The sequence below is a fragment of the Platichthys flesus genome, chromosome 5 (genome assembly GCF_949316205.1).
Source record: "Platichthys flesus chromosome 5, fPlaFle2.1, whole genome shotgun sequence".
Lineage (NCBI taxonomy): Eukaryota > Metazoa > Chordata > Actinopteri > Pleuronectiformes > Pleuronectidae > Platichthys > Platichthys flesus.
In genome coordinates, this window is record NC_084949.1 from 3,093,739 (window position 1) to 3,112,230 (window position 18,492).

The 18,492-nt window shown below is 40.2% G+C and overlaps 1 protein-coding gene across 1 annotated transcript in view; it reads right to left on the reverse strand.

Annotated features, from left to right (window-relative positions):
- Positions 1-18,492, reverse strand: part of sorcs3a (sortilin related VPS10 domain containing receptor 3a) — a 213,733-nt gene that overhangs the window by 7,607 nt on the left and 187,634 nt on the right. Inside the window, exons 17-22 of the mRNA XM_062388838.1 lie at positions 17,158-17,271; positions 15,440-15,611; positions 7,842-8,028; positions 4,704-4,837; positions 3,420-3,543; positions 2,797-2,909 (exon numbers count right to left, since the gene is read on the reverse strand). Coding sequence (XP_062244822.1) covers positions 2,797-2,909; positions 3,420-3,543; positions 4,704-4,837; positions 7,842-8,028; positions 15,440-15,611; positions 17,158-17,271 — 844 coding nt within the window. The remainder of the gene's footprint in view (positions 1-2,796; positions 2,910-3,419; positions 3,544-4,703; positions 4,838-7,841; positions 8,029-15,439; positions 15,612-17,157; positions 17,272-18,492) is intronic.

An 18,492-nucleotide genomic window follows, 5' to 3' on the forward strand; every position in this document is an offset into this window, starting at 1 on the left:
AGGAGAGAACTCATTCGTCCAGTTCCAGCTGCTCTGCACTGGTCACCTGTTACACACAGGATGACTTTAAGCTTCTCCTCCTTACATACAAGGCTCTGATTGGTTGGGGACTGAGTTACATAACTATGTTCCCAAAGGTTTGGAACAGATTGCTCAGAGAATCTAGTTATATATATATTTAAAAGAAAACCTAAAACATTTATCTTTACTTCAGCCATCAAGATCTTGCACTTGCCTGCACGCTTGTACTATTAAATATCTTTTTCTTTTTATGCCCTTTTCTTTTTAACATGCTCTTATCTCACTTGAGTTCTCTTCTCTGAATCACATTTGAAAATGTTTGTATTTTTGTTGAAATGTTTTTTATTTTCATCTATATTGCATCTAAAGCACTTTGAGCTGCATTTCTTGTCTAAAGCCTTATTATTATTATTATTATTGACTAACTAGGTTTGAGAGGGAAACAAAATCATTCAGGTAAGGTAGAGAGTCTTTCTTCAATTCTGTGTACATTCAAGTTTTTTTTTGTGGTAACCAAACATCTGAATCTATTTCTCAGCAAATCATGACCTGTGGATTCATTTTGAACGGATTTGTATTCTATGTTTGATGAGAGTATTTTTAAGTAAGACTCAAAGGACCGCTGTGTGTTTTCATTTTTTCTGCCACCATGTTTCTACAGCAGCCCAGCATGGACAAACCAATCACTGGCCCTGGAGAGAACCTTCACGATTTTAAGAGTTTTGTGAAGGCCATTGTAGATTCTCTTCCATGCTTGGGAGGTGAAGGTGAGGGGTACTCAGCTGGTTGCAAACTTCACCGCGAGCTGCCACTTAATCCTACACTATAAATAGTCAGGTGCCCATGTGCTTACTGTTATCACTCCTCTTTTCATACTGACCTTAAATCAATCCTTCCTCAAATCAATTTCAGCAGAAGTGATGGAGGACAAAACTCCACAGCCCTGGTTCTTTTCAAATACTCATTTAAAGTTTAGTGTTTTAGAGTCTTTGTGTCACTGTCCCTCCACTGCAGCCCTGAACGTCCAGGGGAGAACAAAAGGGAAGATTTGTGAGAAAAAGACTGCAACTCCGCAAGATAATGAATTCATCTAATTTAGTCAGCTGAACCCTAATGACTTCTGATTAACAGTGGTATGTAAATATTGTTTTAACGGACAATAATCCATCGCTGTTATTAATTAATATTTTCCTCTGTTTTATTTGAACCAGGTCGAACGTAAATGAACGCCTGTCATTGCTTTGTCTTTACTGAAGTTCAAATTTTCCAGTAATTTCTTAAAAACATGCTTTACTTTGAATCATGTCTAAAAAAACTGAAATGACTGTGTCAAACGATTTAAAATCTACAACATTGTTCAGCCTTATTATTTTGGGTGTATTTTGTTCATGCAGTATTAACAAACACATGAGCGATTTATCAAGTTATCAAAAACTAATTTTCCACAATGTGAACCTGGAGCCTTTGAGCTCCATGGAGCTCTAGGGCCTCAGGGCACTTGCTCGCTCTGTCTGATTAGTTATCTAGACTTGATTTTTGCCTGCTGTAAATTGACACAGAAATATGAATAAGCTAACTGCTGCTAAACAATGCAGCCCTGAGACTAAATAAAAAATAAAGGCACTTGAAAAGATAAAAGCTGCAGGACCTAATTGTATAATGCTACAACATCCAACTCACATAAAGAATGTACTGTAGGCCTGTCTCACAATGAAAATCTTTGGCACTTAGACATAATACAAGAGCTTAACTGTGATGTTACTAATACTCATAAAATCCTTGTGTTCTCACACACAATTCTCTTCCTTGTGTGATTAGCGAAGTGCACAGGCCTTTAATGGCTCGAGAGCACATCAATAACCCTGGTGGTGCATTTTAGAGTGAAATATACACCTTCAGTTGAGTAAGTTCAGTTCACACATAAACAAACCAGCAGTGTTTCTAGAGGGTTGTTAATATTGATTCTGTCTAAATAATCTACTCTATACTTGTTACTTTGCTTATTGATGGAGCAATATGTCTGTCATGAACTTAGAAGTTAAAAAAAAACTTATTTGTCAAAATTTTGGACTTTAAATGATATGCCCAGGAAAAGGTAAACCAATTGGCCCAGAAAAAAACGGCCTCAGTCTGGGTTATTCAGGTTACTCATGAGATCCCCTTCAACCACTTTATTCTTCCTCCAAAAGCATCCACCTGCCGCTCTGACTCTCAATATGGCCAATATGATGGCCAAAAGCACAGAACCACCAAATTCAGTCCGCTATTCAAGAGCGGTGAATGAGGAGATGGGTAGCCCTTTAAATAATGTGCGTGCTTCCCAAACAAACTAAGAGCACTTCCAGCCCTCCTACTTTCAAGTGTGCAACCACGTGCACACACACACTCACACAAACACACCCACACCCACACACTAGACTTCGCAACAGGTATTGTCAAAATTAATGGTTTTAGTTTTGAATATAATTTTAACTGTGACTTTGAAAATGAAGGAATCGGTGCTAATGAAGCCTTCCTGGGAGACAAGGGAAGCAGAGGCGTCTTCACACCTGTCTGATGATGAATCACAGAGTCGCCCGAGGGTGTTATCTTGCCACAGCAATGAGCCTGGGGTGGTGGGCAGCAAAGGCAATAGGGTTATAGGAAATAATTGAATAATAGTAGGGTGAGAGAGAGAGTGGGCGATGAAAAGACAGTTAAGAAAGAAGACAGAGAGACAGAGGGGAAGAAGGAAGGAGGAGAGATGGAATGACAGAGAAAATGAAAATCACTCACTTGAAGCAGAGCCTTCTTAATTACTCTCCCCACATCCTGTCTCCACTCATGTATGTCGGGGTTGAACTCGTCCAGATTAGGTGAGAAAGATAAAAGTAGAGATTTGAAGAATTCTGTCGAGGAGAGGGGAGGGAATCAACCATTAATTCACTCGGCTCTCTGGGCATTATTCTCATGGAGCTGTGCCAAGTTTCATTTTGCTAAAGCTGAGTTTCAGGTAGTTAACACTTGATGAAAAGAAGAGGGCTTCACATATCCCGGCACTTCCCTTTGGCTAAATGTACCAGATGCACTTCGAGATAATTAGAAAAATGTCTCCTCGCTTTATGCCATCCCATCCGCCGGTCATAAATCATTGCATTATACAGACACTTGCTGCCGGATTACTACATTTCAAATGAAGAGATATTCTTTAGAGGTTTGAACAATAATGTGATGTATTTTACTCAAGCAGCAGATTAATTTCAGTAAGGAACAACCCAGAGAATAGGCAGAATAAAGCTGACTAAAAACTATGAATTACAAAAACTGCTTTTAATGAGACTGACATTTATTCGACACATTAAAAGCTGGAAAGTTGTTACTATTACAGACTTGGACACAATAAGAAAACAAGTACTGACCTTTGACTGCCATGGTCTTGGTATCCTGCAGTATGGTGTTGGATGCAGCCACTTGGACTGTGATGGTGTGCATTCCCTCATTCGTGAAGGTGTGTGAGATACTCCCGTCCAACGTTATCACTGGCTGCAAGCACAAAACTAAGAGGTTAAGAAATCCTGTTACACTAAAACCGCACAACTGCTCTACACTACACCATGCCTTACTTTGTACACATATGGATATCGCTTTAACAAAAAAGAATGGGTATCATTAGCCCAAGTACTTTGACAAAATAAAAGGTTGTGAAAGGTAAAAGAGGAAAAGATTTGTTTATCATTGTTCGATGGATATTTGATAATGCTCATATGTGTTTTACTATAGTAGAAAGGCAAGCATTTTATCTGTGGTAACAATGCTCAAACTTTTATGTAATCTACCGCAACTTTTTGTGTATAGCATTGGCCAATGAGCCACTTCAACTTTTGACTTTGATGACATTACAAAAGTAAAAAATTAGGTACAACATATTTTTGACTTTTTTGTAAGGGTCAATGTTTATCATCTGTACCATCTTAGTTAAGTGTTATATTTGAAAACGTTACTAATTTACCAAAATATGTAGGGTGTTCATATTATAGATGATATATTCCACTGGATGAGTGCAAATGTTGATGACTATTAGTCAGACCATCCTCAAATGCTTTATGATTCATCCCCGAGTACATTGAATATTTGCACCAACTTTAAGACAGTCTAGCAAGCATTTCTCAGGACACTTAAAAACAAAAACTGAAATGTCCACCTCAGGTTGGTGAATGTATGTACAAACTCCTGTCCGTAAATTTTCATACGAATCTATTGAATGCTTGTGACCCTGACATTTTTGCTGAAATTTTATTGTAACAACACTAGTGTGGCTAAACATTACATTTAGCTGACGCTTTTGTCCAAAGCGACTTACAGTTTCTAGTACACTCAACATTTATGAGGGGCCATTTAGGGGTTCAGTATCTTGCCAAAGACACTAAGGCATGCAGAAGGGAAAGAGTGGGATTCGAATCAGCAACCCTCTTGTTGCAGAACACCCGCTCTATCCCCTAGGCCACGCTCTCCCCTACAGAAGCATTTAAGTTTGAGTGATTTTTTACCAAATGGAATTGCATTATGATTTTAGATATCCTGTTCATACAAATTCCTTTAGGCTATCTGCAGAACCTTTCAAATTTATACCAAAATCTGACATATCAAGCAATATAAATGAATACTAAAATGTATATTAATGGCTCATCTCTTGGGAGATTTACCTCTGTATTGTTGCCCAGCCACCAGAAGTAGGTGACGGTACGTGGGTGACTGGGTAACACCACTGCTGTGATGTTCACCTCCTTGTTTCGTATGACCACAAAGGGAGCAAGGAGTTGAACATGTTCCACTGGACCTAAAAGAGTTCAAGAAAAGAAACACAACAAAGGATTCACGTTCATGTGCATGGCGACTTGCTATGACACTCGCTTGAGACTTGTGGAAGTACAAGGAGTGTAACGATTGTCCGAGGGAGAGAAACAAACATCATCACATTCGAATGGTTTTCTCTCTTAGTCCGAGACCTGCACCTTGGGAGAAATAAAAAAATATTCCAAAAGTGTATATGTGTCTTCGCCCAGTGATAAACTAGTGACCTGTCCAGGTTGTCTGCCTGCATTCAAGGGTAGGACCCATCTCCCGTCCGCGCCTTATTCCCCATGAAAAGGATAAAAGGGTAGAGAAAATGGATGGGTGGATGGATCCAAAGTGGATAAAGGAAAATGGATGGATGGATAGTTCAAAACAGTATAAACTCTTAGAAAAGATTTACCCTGAGGGGGAAAGAGTTCTTGCCAAGAGTATGTTGACATGAAATTATGGATAGATTTGGAAATTCTAAATTATATTACCTCTAACTGTACGACCATTTTGATGAATATTATCTTCATTGGCCAAAATAAGGAGGTTATATAAAACTGAATTGGAGCAAAAATATTTAAAAAAAAAAATATCAAAAGCTGCTCAAAAACTTACTCTTAATCATACTGTAAAAGAATTGTTCCACTTTAATGTCTGTTTTGTTTTAGAATACAATAAATGGAAAATGAGTCAGACAGACGTCCAATTACCACATCCGAACCTCATGCTGGCAGGTGTGCTGAGATTGCCTCATAGGTAAGAAATACACCATATGGTGAGCCTTTTAACAGTGTGCATGCTGTGATTGCAGGAGATGAAAGACTGCTTTGTTCATGTGATTCTTTTCTTGGTCACAGATTTCGAGATGTAACGGTACATTTATTACTACTAATAATGATTGTAAATGGGCAGTGTTCTTATATAGTGGAGAGAAAATAATCATCACATGTTAGACTTTCAAATTTTTTTTTCCTGTCTGCTGTAACAGCATCTACTCACCACTACCGGAAGTATATGAGTCCACAAGACACTTTTGGAGTTTCAGGGGATAACAGCATTGAAGCCAAGACCAATACAAGTGGATTTTCATTTTCGGTGAACTGTCCCTTATAGGTGCTTTGTCCCTCCTGTGCCATGTCCCACTGGCTGGCTTAACAATAAAACTGAACTATGGGTCATGATCATCTGCAGCACAGACGACTTATGGGTGCTGTTTTTGAAAAAAAGGACATTTCCCAGCTACTATAGCTCAACCCTTTCTCAGGGTCCTCACATAAATTACAAGTAATTGGCAAGATCTAAAACCAGGCAAGTCAAGTCGAGTCACTGCTGTTTTTTTCAATATCAGCCATGGCCATAGTCTTTTCCCTGACCTTGTGCTCAGGGTTGCCTGAAACAATGGAAATGCTTATAGTGCTTTGGGTGTATCAGCAGATATTGTCGAGAAAAGAGATAATTTGATCCTTTGGAAGATACGTCCATCGTGAACACATTTCATTGTCATCATAAAAACTGTAATCCTGGCAAGATCACATTGCTTTTGACATTTTAGTAGCATATACATGTAGATTTTGTGAGACTGTAGATCATAGTTATTCCAATCTATCCTGACCACTTATTTGCAAACACGTTCGATTTATGGGCGCACCAAGCAGCAAATGAGTTCCTGGGAAATGATCGCCAAAAAGTTGTCTTGAGTAATTCAAAGTGACAGATGATCAAACGATATTCTGACAGCGTCTGACAGTATGAAGTGGTCACAGTAAAACTCCCTGATGATAACATTTTGCTGTTGGCTCTGTAACTATGGTGATTTCACCTTAAAAAAGTCCCATTCTGACACAGAAAATATGTCAACGCTGTCATTTTTGACATGATACCTTCTGGGTAATGCTTGAAAACATCCCCACTAAGAACATCACAGGACCTGACAGGGGTCTAGGTTGCTTTACACTAATCTCAGGGATAAAGTTTCTGATGTATTTCCCTACATTCATAGAAAAACTGCAGCGAAAGCCTGGTGTCATGCTGTGGTCTGGGGGTGCTCGTCTCGCCAGGGCTTCGGTTAGTTCTCATCCTCTTTAACCAGAACTAATCTTTATCCTCAGTTTGAGATGGTGTGTGTGTGTGCTTGTGCGCTTATGTGTGTCAATGAGAGTCAGTCGTTTGGTACTAAAAACGCTTAGCAGTGAGAAATCACTGTAGAGAAACTCACACACTTTGGAATAAATTCAGATAAATGATAACTGTCAGAAAGATATAAATCCGCAACACACTGGCTGACACATCCGGATGGTAAAATGTTGAATTGAAATAGATTGAACAATGAAATTAATAAAGGGGTAACTAAACAGAAGAAGAGACCAGTCAACACTGAAAGGAACTTATTGCCACTGAGTTGAACTGGAAAAAAAAGGTGATCTTGTAATTTGTTATGTAAGGTGCTGTGTAAAATCTGCTCTATTCTAAAATAATCCATTGTGCTGGAATCGTTTCCTCAGGTAACCGGCAATTAGCTGAAATTAGCTTAAAAGCCTTTTTAAGCATAATATCTAGACTCTATAAATAAAATATATAATATAAAACATATTTTATCATTATTTCATATATCATATATACAATATAAAATAAAGTTGGCGTATTCTTTGTATTTCCCCAAGTAGTTTTTGCACTTGTTCGTTTTAGACTGGAAACAGTCCCCCAGCCTCCTGTATGAAGCCTAAGAGGAGAAAACCAGGAAGATACCACAACACAAACACTTTTTACACCACTCTTGTTAAGTTTGTTGTCTGGAGCTGTCATCTGGACTGCAGTGGCAAGACAGTGAGGGAATAGTTTTCAGAGTGATATTAGGAAGAAAACCTGCAACAAGAAAAGTGAGGGGAACAAAAATTGAATTTTAGAAAGTGATGGGAACATCTTCCGAATGATCCCCAGTGAGAAATGAAGCCCTTTACAAAAACCAATGGCACCATGGTGTTTATGGTGAGGGCCCTTACATGTGATATGCAGGAAGAGCGTTGTGGTGTCAAAACCCAGCGTGTTCTCTGCCAGCGCTGTTACACGGAATATTCCAGCAGACTTGTAGACGTGCTTGATTCCCTCCTCAGTCCAGCTGAGGTTGGAATACGACACGGCTGTGCCGTCACCGAAATCCAGCTGGATGTTGGTCCGTAAAGAATCCCCCTGAAACACAGCACAGCAGAGCTCCATTCAGCTACACAACATTATGGACTGATATTACATCAGTGTGACCTGTGATATCACAAACCTTGTTTCTTTCTCAATCACTCGCTGAAACTCAAAGTGCAATTGCATGTTAGCATAACCAGCAGTTTTGGTGACAAGGAGCATGAGAGAAAGGAAAGAAAGAAGAATGTGATGCAGTGTGTAAGTAGGAGAAGAAATGGAGTGGGTGGAGCTCAGATGGGTTTCAGTGCTGAACAATCATATCGACAAAAAGGAGAATGAGTTTTTCTCTGAAAGTCTTAAAGTTGCAAGGCATACATTTTATCCAGGCCACATATGAATTACCAGAACCACACATATTAATACTCAGGACTCCATAAATCAATACACCCCACCCAAATTATGAATATATGAAGTATTATTACTGTAACATTGCTGTTGAAGAGGGTGAAGTTGTATGCTTTTCTAAGAGAAACATCATGCTGAAACTCTCCACAGAGCTATTCAGAGGTTTAACATGTGGCATTTGCCTGCAAGAGGCAGCTGCTGTTTTCAAAAGAACTCGTACGCACACATGCTGTATGCATGTCTTTGGCTTCACTGTTTTTATTCATTACAAATCAGTTTGACTATTTTATCTGTATTAATAAGGTTAGCCGTTAATTTAATATTTGATTTATTTAATTAATTTTGTTTCAAAGTATGCTCATGAGCTGCATTAATGTTTTCTTGGAGCATGTGTTAGTTTGTGTATTAGTGTTACTATTGGCAGATTTAGTAGGAAAGTTGGAAATTTGCAATCTTGTGATCCCGACAACAAAACCATGCATTTGGAGGAGGGGTTATCCTCACTGAAAAAAATACAGATAAGTGTTTGTAAAGCTTGATTTAATCAAATCTTGGCCTCAGGAAATCAGCACCAAACAGTTAGCCCCAGTAAGTTTACACTTATTGACAGCTTTGAAGTCTCATTCATGACGTTGAACTTCACCGAGTGGTTACCGGGGCAGAGGTTGTACGCCTCCGCCAACCAGTCAAGTTGCTGGGGAAATGGTGATGATGCTCCCTTCCTTTAAAGATGTTTCATTTTGAGTAACGGACAAAAAAGAGCACTTTTATGTCACAATAAGTTGACCTCTGTCCACCAAAATGTATCGAGTTCACTCTCGGGTTCAAGTAACAAAAAGAAGAAATGCCATCACGTCGGTCCAGTTCACGACGTGGGATGGACGGACCGCCGACCTAAAACCATAATGATTAAGGTCGTGGCTGGTTAAACACTGTAGCTTTAAGAGGGACATTGTGAATCTCTGTGACCTCTACCCTCATAATGAATCTTAACCCAAATACTGAAATCCCACCCTCTGATTCATGGGGCAATAACTGTTGACATTCAGCTTCCAAAATGAAACTTTGACCACTTCAATGTTTCACGATAGCTGATAAACACTGACATTGTTTATTATTATCCTTCCCAAAAGTTAGTGCATTGTAAAAAAAATTCTGAAAATGCTTTTTACACAGTGGACAACAATTACATTGAAACTCGTAAGGCTCCTGCACAGTGATTCAAGGTAAAAATACGTTTTTATCACACACTGTAAATGTGATGGATTAATTAGACTACTGTTACTTCTACTTTCACTAGTTCCTTTTACACTGATACAAATAGAGGGTCATAACTCCAAGCAAGACACAGATTTCCCTCTACAGTAAGACTGAGTTGGCAGTGATGGTTCACTGAGAAGTCAAAGTGTTTTAAAAGTGTTAGTACTTGAAACATCCATGAAATGCATAAATGTAGTTTTACAGTGTGATTTTACTTTATTTAGACAATAACCTGTCATCATTTTGCTCATTGATCAAGTATATATTTACAATATATAATGATAGTACTCAGTTATAATAACACAGTTAGATAATTACAGTTGTTCCTTCAACTATTCCTCTTCCAGTGTGATAGTCTGACAAATTTAGCAGAAAATTAACTGGCAATAATGCGCTTTGTTTTGCACAAAGTTGGAAAATATCCATCTACTTTGTAAATATGAATTAAATTAAAATATAACTTATAGCTCAAGCTCTGAACCCCTGCAGCAGTGAAGTAATTATGAAAAAAAGTTTCAGCTTTGATTATTAATTATCTAGATGTTTCCATTCAGTGTATATTCTGGATGTGTGTCAGAGAGAGTGTGCACATGTGCGTCTGTGTATCCCACCATGTTTGCCTTTGCATGGTGTGTAAGTCTTCAGCTGCCTGCTGTGTTTCCTCAGGGAATCACATCTGGTGCTATCCAAGGATCAGCACTCAGCCCGAGTGTCGGTGGCTCCAGCTGCCACAGCGCCCAAATTTGAGCTCACCCCCCCTCATCGGGCCCATGAAAGCAAACTCCCAGACTCCCCTTGGCACACCGTAGAGCAAGGCTGTTGGGATCTTCATGTGTAACACTGCATTAGCATGCCAGCTCCACCAGAATGCACAATCAAACATAATAAATAAACCAATTGTTTTGTTTCTCTTTCCTTTCCTTTCACTCCTTCCATCTCTCTCTACCTGAGTCCCGTCTTTGTGTGACACCAAGTGTGAAAACACAGAAGGTTTGTTTGAGGCTATTGGGGATATTTCATGCTACTTTGCCTGGAGAATGATATCTGTGATTGGCTGGAGACAATAGAGAACAGCTAAGAACAGGGTTTGTCAAGGCGGCCATTGTTAAGAGCTGTAATGAGTTGGCACGCAAACAAGACACGGCTCAGTGGCACCAATGTTATTCAGCTCTATGAGCGGCCCATTCTGTGTTCACGCTTGCTCTCTGTATCAGCCACAACGGAATTCACTCATCTGCATGAGACTGAGGCTGACCTGTCTCTAAATGTCAATCTTTGTGTTTGAATGTATCTCCGCAGGCTGAGCAGGTCTAAGTGTATTGTGGCTGGAGCCTTGAGACTCAGGACGTCAGTGTCACTTGTGCAATGAAAGCACAGTTGTACCGGCTGACAAGGGTTTGGTTACACAAGGCTGGCGTCTGTAGACGTGTGTGTCAAACCTGAACCCACAATGTCAGTGTGATGGGGGACAACAACAACAACAACAACAAAAAACACTGTAGCTGTGAATAATTCTGGAATGTCAGCCTGGTTTTTTCTCCAGCAGACAGAGCAGAGCTCATTTTTCTCTTTTGCATTCATGGTCAATAATAAATGCAGGTACTGTAATAGTTTGTCAATGAACAGAGTATTGTTTTCATGGTTTAGAGCATCCTATTGTTGTAAGACACCATGGGTGAGAGAAACTAATCAAACTGTGTCTGCGAAATAGAGTTAAATAAGCGTGTTGCTCAATATTTCTGCATCAACAATGGATCAATGGATGGATGAATAAATTATCACATCAAACTGCAGCCCCCTTTAGCTCTAAGGAGTCACTAATGGAATAGTTATTCGACACAAAAAAGGGACATATAAAAGGTTTTTAAACTAACTGCTGACTAATTTCTACATGTATCCAAATGAGTCTGTTTATTATCATGTGGCAGAGTTTGAAACTGAACTCTGCAGTTAATATTTTATGTGGGAGTCCTCAGTAGTCGTGGCTGTCATGTTTGATCACAATGTAAATTGGCAGGAGATTCCACAGAGCTTTTCCACTGGGGCAGAAATATGTTTCACAAAAAGATGACATGAGCAAGAACGACTGGAGAACATTTTCCCTTAAATGTGACTGGAGTGCTAAACGTAAGAAGCTCATAAAAGTTCCAACCGGCAAACAATTATTAGGGAGATCCCAAGGAGCGTCTGTTAAACAAGAAGGACACAGTGTTCAAGTCTTTGAACTTGCTGATGATTGAACTGCAGACACTTTCTGGAAGGGACCACAAATTCACATTATGCCAAACACTAAAATACTAAAATAGGACATTTCAAAAGTTATGAATAAATACAATTTTAAAGCCTTAAGGGTACAATTAAAAGATACCAGAAAACCCCAAAATATCTATTGTTGAATATCCCCATTTTTTTGCGGAGAACAAAAGTAGCTCTCTGATGAAACAGCTGAAATGAGGCATGCTGTTGCCAGGATCTATTCTCCAACTTAATCGCTGAGATGGCAAAGCTTGAGTCACTTCAGCTCTGCCAGAGAAACAGTCTAATCTGACTCATGACATCCCTGAACCACGAGGGAAGCCAGATTATCCACAAGCAGGAAGTCAGTGCTCACTAGAGCTGATTTCAAACATGCACTAAACTCCTGAGATCTACTGAACTTCCTCTGCAGGGGCTGTATGTGTGAGCACAAATGTCCGAGTGAGAGCCTCGGGAGTTTCTGCCAACTGTCTCCTTTTGGCCCCTTAGTCTGCAGAAACTCCCGAAGAGTCGAGGAGCGAACACAGCAGGAGATCCTCTGCAGGATTCGCCACGAGCAAGTAGGGGGGAGGGTTAATGATGTATTTCTAACAACTAATGCAAGAATGCAAAAAAGAAAAAACTAATGGAATACAAATGTATTAATGATAAAAAAGCAGAGCCACATGGCTAGAAGACAGTTTAAGATGCTGTGTGATGTGATGTACAGTAAACAAAGATGCGTGATCTGTGCAGCCGAATTAATATTTTATGTTATATGAGGCAGGAAGCCCCTGCAGACAGCACCATCCCTCGCCTGAACACTCCGGAGGATTCGCTGCAGTTGTGACCACATCTGAGCAGAGAACATCCTGCTGCAATGATCATGTGTGAAAGGCAAACTCCGGAGAAATTCCGGACCCTATTCTCTGGAGTTTCCCCAGAAGTCAAGTCTGAAAATGTCTTAGATGTCACCCTATGATCTGTTGCAGCCTCCTCAGTTTAAAAATGAATCAGTCACAATAAGCTTCATGTAATGAATGTGCTGAAGGTGCCTATGGTCCTGTCCAGACCAGGTATTAGAGAGAGGTGGAGAGAGGTGCGCAGCGCTAAGTACATCAGTTCACACCTGGCATTAGTATGTGTGTCTCCAGTGTGCCTGCAGGCTTTGATGGGAGGGCCGGCGACACTGTGTAAAGTGGCAGAGAGAAAGTAGAGTGAATGTGCAAGTGTCTCAAACTCCCTCTGTCGTTTTCCTTTGATGCCAGAAATGGAATGGCGGTTAAATTCTTCATGGATTGTTTGAGATTTGGTCGATGTCAGTTAGGCACAAGCCATTCGCTTCTCTGCCAAATGCTTAGTGAAATGTGAGTCACTTTTAAAGAGCTCATTTGTAGCTGTAATTACTGTGTTGCATAACACTTTTCCTGAACAGTTAAAAGCAGCCACTGTACCATGTGGTCGTTTTGGTCTTATCAAATACCAAAGCATGGGTCCATTTTACTTAGATTTCCTCCTTGCTTTTAAATGTGGACGTGTACCAGTCTCTTTACCCATTCAATAATTAAGGCTGCTTGCCTTCCCCCTGTTGCAGGCTTCATGAATATAAATTAAACTTTGAATTCATCTTGAGAATTTCCTCAAAGAGGGTGGATACCACAAGGATTCTTTTCTGCATCATTCTTTTATAACATTACTGAGCATCCCGACTCCATTCCTCCATCCCCCCCCTTGCTTTCCACCAGACAATCCCCCTTTTAATGAAAGAAACAGGCTTCCATTCCTCAACTCATCACACAGTAATATGACAACCGGGCCTGGACAACACCCCAGGGGGAAACACTATTGCTAAAGCCCCAAAAGCTTGCAGTTCATTCCGATGGACCATATTCTGCCTCAGAAACAAGTGAGGCAGTATCCTAGTGACCAGACAGTCCAGCTCTGGACAGAACGCCTCTCACTCACTAACAGGGTCTCTGGTCAGCTCTTTTATTTCTGCCTCTGGCTCAGAACTCTAACAGACTGTGGGTGAGCTGCAACAATTTGACTCTATTAAACTTTGAGAGTCTTGGCACTAAGTCACTCTCCTACAGATCACCAGACAGTCCTTAAGCGTGTGTGTTTCAGAGTTCAGTAAACTGACATCGGTGAAACTTTGATTGGTAAACTCAGGGCCTGATCTACTAAAGGTTTGGTAAAAAACTGTGCAAACTTGATTTCACCAGCAAAAATACATGCAAGCTGATCTACTAAGGGTGGGCACTGAGTATTGCGTGCAAAATAACACGCGCTGTCCATTTAGTAGGGTTTCCTTAATGAATATGCATTATCGGGCATTTCTACCTGAGTGCGCAAAACATTGGGAGGAGTAGATGGAAATACTTTAATTAAGCATACTCACTGTGATTTAAAAAGCATGAAAATAATTGCGGTAATTGTGACTGCGTCTATACTTAGTACGTTTGAAAGGTAGATGCTAATCGGGACAGTGTTACGCACAGATGGCTGCAGTCATTGTGGTGAGGAGGAGACGGCAGGAGGAACACGGACGGAGGAGTTTTTTCTGCTTGAGTTCGCATGTTTGTATCGACAGAAGCAAAAATAATCCCTCTCTTGCCAGGGCACTGACCATCGACCAGATAAAGCGCTGACCTGCTGCCTGGGGGGGCGCCCTGTGTGTTCTACAATGCTCTGAGCGTCACGCCTGAGCGCTTTGGCCACAGAGAGTGAACTGCACCTGGTGCGCAAAATTGGTCAGAGGAACGTCTTGCACTGGTTATTTTTTCTTTTGTTCTTTTTGTTTTACCCACAGCATTTAATTTCTTGCAGATACTTTCCAATATCGCGTTTCTTTGTATAATATAAATATTTCTTTGCTGTAGCTCAACAACATCCTTGTTTGCCTCTTCCACTAACACCTTCAATTCCATGGCATTCAATTTCAATTTGCACTTGCGCTCACTCTGCTCTCCGTAATGCTCTATATAGCGGAAACCAGTAACGCACGCAAAACACTCACATAAATACTACAGCTAATGAGGCAGGTACAGAGGTCTGAAATTGTTCATGATATAAATATATATTTGTATTTGCTTTTTGAGCACATCCATGTATTCTGAGAACATTTTTAAAAGTTTCACTATTATATAGCATGAGTGTGAAATCTGACAGTGATATTGATAAACCCACAGCCAATCATCACCTGCCTCTGTGGTTTTACCCTGGATCTAAGGGGCAAAGCATTGTGGTGTATACACCAGATACAGAACCAAATATTTCACTGAGAGGATGGGGAAGACTGAAACAGAGCTATTAAGAGTGTGAATTCTGCACAAAACATTCAGCATGTCTTAAAACACAATTGTAAATAAACTCTACTGATCTGCTTGACATGGTATTGGCTATTCTAAATTGCAAGCTATGGTGTCAGAAAGTTGTTCTGGTCCCAGGTGACCAACAAATAATAAACCCTACTTAATGTACAAATCCATTTAATAACTCAGTGCCTTAGGAAAACAGGTATTGATCTAGCTTAGAGAAGGTGCCATGTTTTGTGTGTTCTAACCTCATCCAGATGCACCAGGAAGGTGATGTTGGTGCCCAGGTTGGCCGTGAGTTTGCCGTCTCTGGTGGTCACCATCAATCCTTTAGGAGGTCTGTTTGGACACTGCTGCTTTCTTGCTGTGTACATTTCCTTCACTCCTTTAGTGCAGTTGTTCAGCACCACCTTACGATACCTTTGGAAAAGCAAAAGTAAGAATTCAGATTTTCTATAATTTAATTCTGTTGAATAATCCACGTTAGTCTACAGAGTCATGAGCCACATGCATGAGCTTGTGGGTCATGAACAATTTAGTTGAACTCAGCAGAGTGGTGTCGGTGCAGCTGGTGTGTCAAAATAGCCTGTGCAAAAACAGACTGGATGACGACTGACCATATAAACCTTGTCAGTGGCTCGGACACCTTGCAAAGCTTAATCACAGCAGTGGTGAATAAAGCACTCGCACTGTGATTCAACTTTGCAAGGAATTGGTCTCTTGGGGATTCTACAGAACAAACACAGAGGGCATATCTTGCTCGCAGAAGAAACACCAATGTAATATAATAGAAAGTAAGTCATTGCACCCCAGTTATTACCAATTTCTAAACCAAACCAGGTATACAGTTGTTGTTGTAATGTAGCAGATTATGTCAAGTTCAGTTAAGTGGAGTGATGACAAGGTGAAAGTATGGATTTTCTAATACAATGGCCAGCATCGGGAAATAATCCCTATTCATTGCAAAGAACTAGACTTTTGGTCCCACATCTATCATGTTATCATTTGTGAAATAGGTCAACGAAAAAATAAACATCACTTCAATATCTTCAAGCAAAGTTTCATCATGGCCTCATGACTCCTCTATCTCACCACATGGAGGCAGTTTACGCCAAAGGTGGAAGCAATACTCTCCATATTCCAAAGGCAGGCAGGTTGATTTAATGGAGACTATAAATTGCTTGAAGCTACCTTTCTCTGCCCCTCAGGGGTTAAGTGGTATACCTAAGGGATGGAAAATCTTTCCAAAAATGAAGATCTACTGAGCGGTCCGCATGGCTTTATTAGTACTGCGATACAGCCAGTAGCCAGTCAGATTTACCTTTAGCCTCAGCGTACCCTCAAGTTTGGCCTGTATCATTGATCAAAACCCTGATGAGGTGCACATCTGAAGTAACGTCACTAACAACCGCTGGTTGCCGCTAACACCTGCTAACATCTAGTGGTAGTTGGTAACTGAAATTGTGCAGAAGATCTTCAAACGTACATGGAATATTCAACATCTTGTCTAAAAGAAAGAGAAGAAAAGAGGATGTTTTAGTGGCTTATATTAATCCAAAGTTAGCAAACATGACACAACACATTTGTGGCTCAGGAGGGAGCAGGGTCATCCAATAACCAGAATGTCAGTGGTTCAATCCCCAGCTCATCCAGTTTGCAGCCTAAAGTGTCCTTGGGCAAAACATTCTGACGGTTGTGTTGACAGTGTACGAATTTTGTGTGTTAGATAAGACAATGCAAGTCGGGTAGACTCATATGACTGTGTGTGTGAATGAGTGAAAGTGATTTGTATTGTGTACCTCTTTGAGTGATTGAGATGAATACAGTAAATTTACATGATTTCGATAAAATCCCTGGGATAGGCCACAACAAATGTTTGTGCCAGTTTGATAATCCACCTGAATGACCAGAATATAACATGATGTTGTTATGAATATAAATTGTCCATTAACCAACAAGTCCTCACCCTGTGCTGTTAAAGTAGTTTTGGCCCTGGCTGCAGCTTCTGGACACAGTAGAAGGATTGAACCAGAATGCAGGCCGGCAGTTCCCATCCCCACGCCGCTCGTATCCATAGTCACTGTCAGACAACAAAGCAAAAGCAAACAGCACTCGATCAATATCAGCATGCGAAGAGGGACATAGTGTCATACAGTGTGTCCCACATCCATGTTTCTGTATAACAGGTGACTAGGGGCCAGTCTGGCACTCAAACACATGTCTAATATGTATCGATTAAGGCCACTGTTGCCACAGCAGGATGAAGCATTGTGTATAGAAACACACCCTGGAGGGTTTTATTCTCTTCACCATACACGAGGATGACTAACACTTGCTTGGCTCTCCCTAGTGTTTCCAATCAGAACATGATTTAACTCCAACAAAGCAAGGTAAGCAAGTGCCCATTCTGATAATGGCCGTGACATTGATTTATCCATTAATTACCAGGGCAGAACAAATAAACAAAACTAACAGGCCTGTGGCTGATCAGTCCAGTTTGATTCTGTGATTACAACAGTGTGAACTATACCATTAACAAGCTGTCAAGACTGATTGGTTGCACCGACGCATCAGGCCAATGAGGTAAAAGGTCAGAATGGAGTCCATTTTGGGACAAAACAGCCGAGAGCACATCTTACAATTGGCATCATGTAACACAGTGCTAAGGCTAAATGTGAAAGCAGAGCTGGGATCACGGCCTCATGACATCATTACCTAGTTGCTCTTTTGATTGTTGATGTGTCTTAGTTATTATGAAACCATTAAGTATTATAAACAACAACAGGATGATAGGTCATTTATAATATTTTAATTTATGTTTCAATATCTTAGTTTACAAAATAAATAAGAAAATAGTGTGTATATTGTGAATCCAATTTTATATTTTGGGAATTCACCTTACCATGAATTAGAAGATACCTGTCCTTTCTGTATACTGTGAATAGAGGCACTAGATCTAGCATGTGATGAGCTTATTTGAGCTAAAAGATGACACAGAGGAAAACATCTAGCCTCACTCCGTCCTAGGTTAACAGCCTGACACTACCAACACCTGTAACTGCTGGTAATTAACACATTGTATGTAATATGTGTAATCTTTGCCAAAACAGAGACATGAAATTGATGAGTAATGATTTTACTGAGAGTTCAGTTGTAGACAGGCCCAGGCACTTCCTAGAGTCTTGACACCATGAAATTACAACCAGCAGAGAGCCTGTAGACAATGAATAGGCAAATTGATAAACTTGTATTTGGTCAGATATAATATGTAAATTTAAAAACTTTAGATGCTTAGATGCTG